Here is a 10,886-nt window from a genome sequence, read left to right as displayed (position 1 = left end):
ATGTTTGGAGGAAAGTTACCAGCAGAATTCTCTAGGATTAGTTTGGGCACTAAAAATAGTGGATAGTATCATAGCTAATTTTGGTACAGCGTAAGTGTGTGCTTATGACATTTTCTGATGACAAAGTCTGGAGGCAGTGTCAAACTAGAAAAGGCCTGGGATATCATAAAGGTCATTGAACTTCAGTTACTGAAAGGGGATGAGGTTAAAATGTACAAAGTGCAAGGCTGCACCCTTTGGAATGAATAACAGGAATTTTCTATTACCAGCCAATAGTTCACAGTTTAGAAAAGACACTTAGGTAAAAAAAAACTAGCATATTCATCTGCTGCAGCAGAATGTACTACCAGGGAGATGAAGCTATGAAACCCTCCCCACATTCTTCCTATGGACAGGCAAGTGTACCACCTATTATGTAAGATTTTCTTATAACCTTTTCTAAAACAATGTAAAATGGGTGACAGTCTTGGTAGAAGAGATTGAAAGGATTTAGCTTATTACCTTATTTCCTTATTTAAAGAAAATCTGAGAAAAGGTTTATTATTGTTCCCCACATGTACTGGGATAAAGGAGGATACGAGAAACACTGGAAAGAAAGATCCCTACTGTAGAACTCAGTATCCGCATAAGATCACCTGAGAAAAATGCCATGAAAATTTATCATGGAGATTATAAAAGTTCCAAACTGTCAGGAACATAAAGTACTGCAACAGCTTCCCAATGGGAGCATGGAGGCGAAAACTCCAAACCTGTTTTGAGATGAAAGCTTGATAAATTTACAAATGGGATTATGTGACTTGTTTAGCTGCTGCAGGAAGGAACTAGACTCCATACCATAGTCCATGAAATCTTTTCTGATCCTGTGTTCTATTTAGAAAAAAGCAGATGAGAAGTTTAAGCAATGAAGGAAGCAAAAGGCAACAAGATTTCAGTCCAAAGATAAAGGAACAAAATGTAAATTAAATGCTGCTGTGATCTGATCACCTGGACCGAGGTTAGCTGGCAGTAAGGCAAACTCTTTTACCTGAAATTTTGGAAAACATTACTATTCTGTTTCTTTACAGCATACCCAGATGCTTTTACAACTACGGGTCTGGGTCATTTCCAAATGCTGCTGCAGGAAATAGATTTGTGTCCTCTCTGAGCAGTTCTCCTTCTGTTTCAGTGACAGCAAATGAGAGCCTGTTTTCACTATACTGATAGTCCAGAGCCAGAACCTCTTTTGGTAAGGCTCCTGTATACCTCCCAAAAAAGCACTTTGCTCCCCAGGGGTATTCCCTGTCTAGCAACAGCTTTCAAGTCTTAGCCGGAGTGCGTCTGGCAGAATAGAAAGGAGTTTCTGTAATTTATGCACCTGTGACACCTTTCTACAGCTGCACAAGCCTGAAGGTTTTGTTTGACCTAAAGCTTAGCTGGTTTTGCTTTTTATTGGACTAACTGCTCTTTTTGTCAATACTCTTCATAAACCTTGCCTTGAGCTTCTTGTAAACCACAGGGGAAAGTCAAAACCTAAAAGCAGTTCTTGGACCACCTTACTTACAACAGAAATGGTTTTCAGAAGTCTAAATAAACTCGTAGCCAATTTTTCACCCTGGTCTTGGGTTCTGCATTTTGGTGTCCTTGTTTGGCTGGATGCTCGTCTCTGGTTACAACCCACCTGCCACCGTCACACTGCCTCCATCACTGCCACAAGTGGATCCATTCCCTGATGACAGCCATGCCCTCACTGGAGCAACCTCCCCTCGGACGGTCTTTTCTCCCCAGCCTGGGTGATCCCAGGGCCAGTCGGTACTTGCCTCAGGCTGGAGCCTCCTGCACTCCCACCCCAGGGGCTCCAGGGATGCCCAGCTTGCCTCTCCAGGCAGCTCTGGTGGACCACAAGCTGGAGTGAACGGCAATCCCAGCGTGTCAGAATTAGCTCGTCACACCTGTGTTGTCCCCAGGCAAGAAAACCTCACCCTGCCCCTGCTAAGTCCAGTTGAAGCCTCCAATTCAAAAGAAAGTGGCCCCTGTCTCCCCACAAAAGCCAGCTAGTGTGTCCATGACTCCCCTCTGGGTGTTCCTGCAATTACACTTTTCCACAGTGGTATTTCACGGTAAGGTCACAGCTTGTAAACTCTTTGGGTGGTTTCCTCAGGCGGCCGAACACGCAGGCTGCAGTTTTATTTTAAGGAGAAATGAGAGAAGCCTTTGATTACAAAGGATGCTCAAACGGCTCTCTATAATTTTGATTTCTTCCCTCTTTAAGCTATAAATATAGCTGAAGATTACAAAGGGTTGTAAAGTAAATACCAAAAGACAACATTTACAATTTTCCACACAGCTACGCCCTAAACCGATAATATAAGGAAATCTGTCCAAAACTTTGAAGTGCTATTACAGTTTGTTATATGACAAAACACCGGGGTTTCTGTGTATTTATTTAGCCACCTACCACTCCCTCACCCAGTTTTTAAATCCATTTGACTGCTATATAGAAAAACATAATATTAAGGGGAGTTGTATTTTCAAGTTACTTGTATTACAAAAACATTAACTGAAAGCAAATTCATGCTAACAATGCATCTTTGACTTGTACTTGCATGATAAAATCAAGATCTGCTTTTAATCTGGTGGGGGGTGTGGGGAGGAAGTTTTTGATCTGATACACCTTTTTTCTCCAATTAAGGAGAAAATTTTCTTCCCACTGAATGTTCTTCCTATGATTCTAGCAAGAAACTTTTAAAAATAATTTTGACCTTGCATTCCATTAAATAAACAAAACAAGCCACAAGAAGACAGATTAGTAGTATTATTTGTGCTCATTTGGGAGTGCATTGAAGGCAGCAGCTGTTACAGATTATCTAAATTATTCAAATGATGTAATAGAGCAATAGTTAGAATTAGGAAGACTTCCTTTCCCTGTGTAAATTCTCTATCATCTGGACTATAGTTCTTCACGTCTTCCAAAACCAGATTCTATTATTGCAGCTGATGGAATTGTATCTGAATATAAGATATATGTATTTTTTTAGTATGTCAGGTTGCACTGCCTACTTTGTGTTTTAATCTGGTTTTTTGCAAAGTGTTTTGCATCTGCAGTTCTCTGTGATGTTCCCAACCTAAGCAAAATTGCACTCTTGCTTTACATAGACATCCTACATTGTGATTTCCTTTTAGAGCATTATCAGCAGATTTAGTATGAGTTAAATCTCTGATCTCTTTTCATAGTTTGGCCTACTGAAGTTTATGGCAATACCTTAATGGATCTGAATTCTCTCAACAAGGTGCTGGCTGAAGGTTCAGGATGTTTATTTCTCAGGAACAAATGGTAAACTTTTCCAGTAGGAGTGGACTTAGTATTTACTGTGTAATGCAGCTTCTCTTCTTTGCTGCATTTATAAGAAAGCCTTTCAGTTTGTATGGGAAAGCTTGAGTAGAATCCACTGAAGTCATGTGTAATTTGGCTGCTAAAGATTTGAGAAAAGCTAAAATAAAACATTTGGCATAAACACTGGACTGCAGTGGTGTGTTCTTGGAACAAGAACAAAAATATTTTGCCTCTAAATGAAAATATTTTTAATTACAGGAGAAACCACACTGAGTCTGTGATGCCTGTTTGAACCCTTGTGTCTACAGAAATGCATTAACAGTAAATTTCAAGTGTTTCCATCAGATGGGTACTAGGCATTGGATGGGATTCTTAGTGCAAATAATTCTACAGTACTATATAATAAGTTCTTCCTAATATTAATAGAAGCTATGTTGCCTCATTTTAAACAGTTCTGACAATTACTCAATTGTCTGTGCATCTAAAATTTGTACTATGCATCTAAAAATATTAAAATGCTAGTGCTATGTGCATAGGTGTGTAGCAGCATTGATAGATATATGCTCCAGGCATTCTGTATGCTGCAAGATAACTGAAGTTGTAAAGTGTAATTTTTGTCAACTTGCTACAGCCTTTTTTGAAAAGGAGGTATTTATAGGCAAGCTAACCTGAAATTTACTGTTTCTGCAATGGAAAGTTGTAACTAGCAAAGAGCACACAATCTGTCTCTTCTGTAATTTTAGACAAGACAGGAGTAGTACTAAACCGGTTAAAACCGCTAAGCCAACTCCAATTACTGAAGTAATTTACTGAGATTACTCAAGAGCATAAGTGCGGGTACTTGTGAATATGCCTTAGGATTTATCATACCCATAAGGAGTTCTCACCTCAGCTCTCAGTTTCCAATGAACAGAGTAGAATTTTCCATTGCTTTCCCTATACCATGTATGTATCAGGCTTAACACTGGTTTAATGGAATTATGGCATACTACTAATACTGCATATCAGTTCACTGCCTAAAATTATTGAGGAATATTTGAACCTTTATGACTGTAGCCATGAGGATTAAATGAAGACAACCTTCCATGAAGCGGAAAGAAAGGCTTCAGGAATAATATTGTCCTTCTGTCTTTCAATGTTCTTTGTTAGATACCTGAAGAAGGTAGTTTTTTGAGATGTAATACTCCCCCAAATACTGATCCTGCCTAAGAGCTTCTTGACTCCATCATCTGAGCAGCCAAACATTGTGGTGTGTGTGTGCAGGCTGTACCACTTCAAGAACAGTCAAGAAAAATGCTTTGTGTTGGTTCTTTGAAAAACCACTGACAGCAATCCAGATCATGAGTCTCCTCTCAATTCCCAAAACTGAGTGGGTGCTACAGACTGTGAGGAAAAAAATAAGACTATATTTGAAATGAGAGATTGTTTGTTACAGTTCACTAATTTCAGGGCAAGATTATTTTAATTTGAAGCTGTACCTCATTGCCTCTTTCAGGACACAAGAAAATAAACTGCCTTTAACATGTTCTTTGAAGAACCTAGAACTGTCTGATAGAGTAAGATTCATCTCATTTAACTTTAGCTGGGTATGTATCAGAACTAAGCTACTTGCTTGCTCTTCTTCTATAGTTATAAGAAAGAGAAAAGAAATTATTTATCCAAGCTGCTTTTGAATGGAGTGTGTTAATTTTTGTCTTTTTAGATTGGCTAAAGAAAGCATACATGACTTACCAAAATTTTAGAAAGCCAAACCACATAAGATGAATTTCACAGTCTGCAACTTGGCTGCATCTTTTTCATTTAAGTTAAACACTTTGGAGCACAGCTTTAATTTTTCAAGAGTTATCTGCATCAATGTGTGTGTCTATAGATAGGTATTTATTAATAAATAATAAGTATTTAATATGTAAATATTTAGGGGTTTATAGTGAAGAATATGTGGAATCAGACAATCCAAGGGAAGGTTACAATAGGACATTTAAGTCAAATGAGAAACCATAACTATTTGAATAAGGTTAATCTATTTTTATCTTTATAAATGTGATCTATCTAAAGGCAAGTTACATGAGCATTTTGAAAAACTTCTGAAACAGACAAATGAAAATCAGTGGGCTTTGTATTGTCATTATTAACATAAATTGTATTGGTCTCCTCCCACTTTACAGATCTTTCCAGACATGCTTCACTAAAATGGAGGGTGAACAAATACATCTGGATTTGGTAGAGTAATAAACTGAAATCAAACAGTCTAAGCTGAATTCCCATTTTCTAGCATCTAATCTGTTTACCAATTCAACAATACAGCTTTAATTATAGTAACATGATTTGTAATATGTTAAAGCAGGAGGAAATGCTATGCTAGATCTGGAGCAATACATAACAAGAAATTAAAAAAAAAAAAAAAAAAAAAAGGAACAATGCAGGTTTTACTTGCAGACCATTGCACAAATTAAAATCCTGGAATGCCTTGAGTGTTTCTGAGAAGTCAATGGTGTTAAGGCATCTTGAGAAACACCTTTAAATTCAGCTGGTTTTAGCTGCTTTAGCACATAATCCCTTTAGAGTCATCATGGAGTAATTGTGCTTTATATATAAGATTTTTTTCTCAGTAATATACTTAACCTATGCCTCCAATGTCTTATGTGCTATAGAAAATTAATAGAAAAATTTGAATATTGAAAACTGAAATAATATACATTGTAGAGCTGTACAGTTATGTCTGCAGAGTTTTGAAGAGACGCTCAAGCTAGATTCAAATGAGTTAGCTCAGCTACTGGAAGCAGCGTAGCCATGGCAGTAAGCAGTTCAGTGTCAGCTGTAAAATCTGCCTGTAAAGGTAAGTAAATATTTGGAAAACTTGCTGGCACAGAGTTCTTGTGCTACAACAGTTGCACTGCTTAGCTACTTTATAGGCTGCTCAGGATGACCCCAGCTTAAGAAGACAGCGTAGCTGTTCCTATTGGCTGCTCAATGCCTTGCACAACAGCCTTGGAAGTGCTCATGGCAAGGAAAATAAATTAGCAACTATACTAGTTCTTTATGAGTATCTGTGTAGTAATCTTGAGACCATGACAGATGCTTATTCCTAGTCTTGAGCTGTCAGCACCTTTTCCCTCCCCGGTACTCAAGTATCCAACATGTTATAGGGGAAGTGATAATAATTATCAGTGTATTCAATGAATATTACCAGGTTTGGTATGTATATGTTTTCTATAAACCATGTGTTTACATATTCATCTAATTACTCAAATGATCACTTTACAAACTTGTTTTTGTTTCTGCACTCTCAAACTGAGGACTCCAGGACAACTAGTGACTTTGGCCAATACTGTTTCAGGGTGCCCATGCAAGGCCTGAATTCCATTCCTCTTGAAAATTGCAACCCCGGATCATTATCACTGGGTTGCTTTATAGTGCAGCTGCCATTCTGGGGAATATACATGTGGTGAGACACTATTCAATGTGCTGGTGAGTGTTAGTCTCATGCCTCTAGGACCGATCATTTAATATCCACGTGGTTTTGTTTCCTGCCCTGAAACAACACAAGCAGGCTAGCACTTCTGGGGCAAAGAGATAGCCTCTTTTTTTTGAGGCCTGTTATCTAAACGTACTTTGCACCACTGCTTCTATAGCCGGTGTCTGAGCGTGGTTTGTACATGGTGATTGAGGTATTATTAGCAACCAAATGATTGTTAGAAATCACTATAGCTAAGCCAGCTGACTTTACAACTCTGCTGATCTTAAAATGGAGTTCAGTAAAGGTTTTTTTCTAGAATCTAATTTGGTTTAGACATTAATAATTTACAGGCTTCTTTTACAAGACACCACAAAGGATCAATACAGATATAAAACATGCTCACTACTGTATATGCCAACTACTGCAAAATGCCACACTGTTCTTTCCAGAGAACAAACTGCAAACATATGCAGCATTCAATAGAGATTATTTTCTTTAAATCATACAAGCTATCCATTAATTCAATAGCTTATAGTGATTTTTATCTTTTATCTTTCTTCTAATTACAAAGTCAGATACCAACAAAAAAAAAAGTTGCTTTCCAGTGCTCAGCTCAGGGAAAAATAATGGCTATTCATTTCTCAGGATTTATTTCTATTTTAAATCTGTGTATGCGTGCTAATAGTTAGAACCTGTGTTTCCATTATGGGGTTAGCAAGGTGTTTGATACATATTTTGTCATTTATGCTTTTATGTACTTATGCACAAAAGGAAATTGGACATCAGAAAATGTGGTTATTTAGATGGGCTATACTTATTTGGCTTTACAGTTACAAATAGGCAAAAAAATGTATAGCAATGCCTTTGTCTAAGTTGTACAAAATACATAGATCAGTCTTTATACTATTATAATTAGGCTTCAAAAATTAATATTGATGTGAGTTATGATAGCTGGCTTTGTCTAGAATTATTTGGATCTGATTTGAAAGTTCTACATTTGTGACATAAATTTTGTAACATAACCAATTCACATAAACAGAATCCAAGAGAATCTAGAATGTAGTGATGCCCTAGTATATAATCTGAAAATTTAATTGACATTAATATCTGACTGTAATCTAGTTGGTTGATCTCAAAAAGTGGACAAAAACCAGTGTAAGTGGTTAGCTGCCGTAAACAGCAACATCTTAAGATAGATTACATTACCACAGACCCAGCATTTATGGTTTTTAATGTGAAATCTCAGTATTTTTTCCTAGAATATGTATACGCAGAGTTTACCACCCAGCAATATGAGATAACATCATAGTCAAGATTTTCCTGGTTCCAAAACCAGCATAAAATATACATTTCTTTAAGTTTGAAGAAAATAAATATTTAGAAGTTACATTTAGTTTATAATCAAAAAATATGTTTTGCCAAACTCCCGTCTGACAGGTTTTACTAGTTCTTGTCTTCAGGTTTCAGTGATGAACCAACACAGGATTTACCCTTGGGGTAAGCAGTTTGTATAATGTCAAATATGTGACTATGTGGAGTGTAATACAAACTTACCCTTCCCCAGGTGTGGCCATTATTGTTAAAATTTAAATAACAAAGTAATACGTACCTACACTTTCATTTGACCTTGGCTGCTGGCAGTGTTTTAAACCACATGCCTCTACTGCCTCTGCTCCTGAGAGATTCTCTAGTGCGTTTTATATTCTGGATTAAAACTAATGTTATCCAGATGCCCTTATGTGGGATATCGTTCTGTATAATATTGGAATGACTCAGCACTCCCAGTGCAGGGTCTTAAAACCTAGGCAGCTACCACTAGTATGTAGTCATGTGTCTAACTTGTGCTTTTTCCTTTAAAACTTAAAAATATCCTTCAGAACCATTTGCCAATTTTACCTGTCCCTATTCCCATTATCTACAGTGGAGGGAAAAATTTTAAGAGCCCAGCCTCACTTCTCTTCACTTGGAATACTTTAGTCTAATTAAAGTGTCTGGCTTTGGAAGGTATTACTTAACTTCTTTTTCAGTGTTAGGGGTTCAGAAACAGCAGCAGCTGTAGCAAAGGCTCAGTGACAGTAGGCCACCACCGGCAGTGGCAGCTCTTGTCGCTGTGTTAGATTCTGCATCATTCTGAAATCACTCACTGACCAAAAGCAGTGCACATACCACAGAAATTCCCATTGGAAACTCCCATTCTAAGGACAGAGCAAGAAGTATGCCTTTTGATGTGCCACACCTAAATAATACCTTTTTTTTTTTTTTCCTATTAAAAGGACTATAAATATTTCTAAATACTAGGTATGATAAGACTGGAAGTCTTCAATTTACCCAGCTAGAGTCTTTCAAGAAGTTCCTTAAATCTCACTTCAGCTATGATAAAATGTATTAAATATCTCTACTGTTGCAGCATGCTAAACCACCTTCTACTAGGATAGTTAAATACAATGCATATAAGTTTGTTGAGTACTGTTTCTTGATTATCAGGGATAAACAATTTCCTACGTTTTCTAATTGCAGTGGTACATGAAAGAAATATAGGGAAATATTTTAATCATTATTAGGCAAATGGACAATTCTTACACAGACTACTGATGTGTCTTTTCATTGTCTTGGAGTTGAATTCTGCTGTGTCTGTTCTGTTGTGATATTTTAATGTTTTCATAGTTGATTTCCTTTCCATGCTTGTGCTTATTTACAAATTATTGTCTCAATTTGTTCTAACATACCATACTTTCTGTCTCTATAGCAATTTATACAGATTTGCACCTCAGGAACTCCCCTTTTTAGGCACTGTGGTGCAGCATGTCTCTAATAGTTAGCCGATTTCCACAAACTTCAAAATGCAGTTCTAGTGGTAGCTCACCTTCAGAAGTGGGCTATAGCATCCTAAACTGTAATGGACGTACGTTTGTGGCAGTGTTTCTGTGAGCACAAAAGCAGCTGATCATATTTGCGTGGGTCAGGTGGACAGAAGAGGTCAACATGTCATTTGTCATATACTAGCCAAAAGCAATGGGCACAAGGAGGGTTTCCATACCCTGGGACAAACTGGAGTTGATTCAGCCACACATACTCTTTCATTAAAGACTGAAGAAGTTGATAATTTAGGAAAAAAATGGTGGAAATAAACATCAGCACTAGTAACGTTGCTTGTTCTCTGCAAATGTGAATCTTCTTTCCATGAACTTGACTTGGATAGCATAAAAAGTAGTCTCAATTTACTAAAGAAAGTTTCTTCCTTGCCTTATTTTTATCCATTTTCATCACTCTCACAGAGAGAACACGAGTACAACATCCTTCTTATACCCCACTCTTAGGGTTTTTTTCTGACAGTTTAATGTAGTTTAAAAGGGTTTAATCCAGTTTGAAAGTTTGTTTTAACTTGGATCATTTCACTGAGCTGATTTAAGTACCGACACAAATAGTTTATTGTTTTGGAGGTTTTTCTCATAGCAAAGGAAGTATTACATTGTAGCATTTAAGTAGAAGTGAGTACCAGGGGAGGAGGGCTTTGGAGGCGCAGGGTAGCAAAAGCCTCTTTAATTGGCTTTGTCATTCAAGGAAACTGTAATGCCAAATTTAGTTGATGGTATAAAACGCTAGTTCTTCAGAATAAAAGCATTTTTACCCTTACCTTGCATCCAGATGAGGATGTCTCCAGCAACTGACAAACCTTGAGAAAACTTGACAAAACCCAGAAAACTTCCTTATTGGTCCCATGTATAAGGCAATAATTACTGTTAAAACTGAACAATTTAAAAAGTTAAATTGCCTTTTCCTACCTGTACTGTTATCTGCACTTGATGTGTTGTGCAAAGTATACACAAAGTGCACTGAGTTAGCTGTGCTTTCCATTTCTTTTTTCCCACACATTAACATTTTCTCCTGGTGTTTGGTGTATGCCCACTTGAGGAAAACTTAGAATCCAAATATTTTTAATTTTAATAAGAAAGCTTATCAGTTATTAAAAGTCAAAATTGTCTATTAGAGCTCTTTTCTTGGCTTTAACTACCTGACAGTATTTTTATATTGTCTAACACAAATAAATTTATCATCAAAAGCGATTAACATTTTGATCAGACAGTTACTAGAGATTTGACATTGGTTAATGTGGTCTGA

General features: G+C 37.1%; 1 protein-coding gene across 2 annotated transcripts in view; it reads left to right on the top strand.

Moving 5' to 3' along the window:
* The first annotated feature begins 319 nt into the window (after window positions 1-319).
* Window positions 320-10,886, top strand: part of SGMS2 (sphingomyelin synthase 2) — a 52,681-nt gene continuing 42,114 nt past the window's right edge. The window contains exon 1 of one of the 2 annotated variants that reach the window (XM_040597972.1): window positions 320-415. In XM_040597972.1, coding sequence (XP_040453906.1) covers window positions 339-415 — 77 coding nt within the window. In that variant the 5' untranslated portion in view covers window positions 320-338. The remainder of the gene's footprint in view (window positions 416-10,886) is intronic. The other variant, XM_040597981.1, reaches the window with a different exon arrangement.

The sequence above is a fragment of the Falco naumanni genome, chromosome 1 (genome assembly GCF_017639655.2).
Source record: "Falco naumanni isolate bFalNau1 chromosome 1, bFalNau1.pat, whole genome shotgun sequence".
Lineage (NCBI taxonomy): Eukaryota > Metazoa > Chordata > Aves > Falconiformes > Falconidae > Falco > Falco naumanni.
Note: the sequence above shows the minus strand (reverse complement) of the source record. Positions and strands in the feature narration are given on the sequence as shown.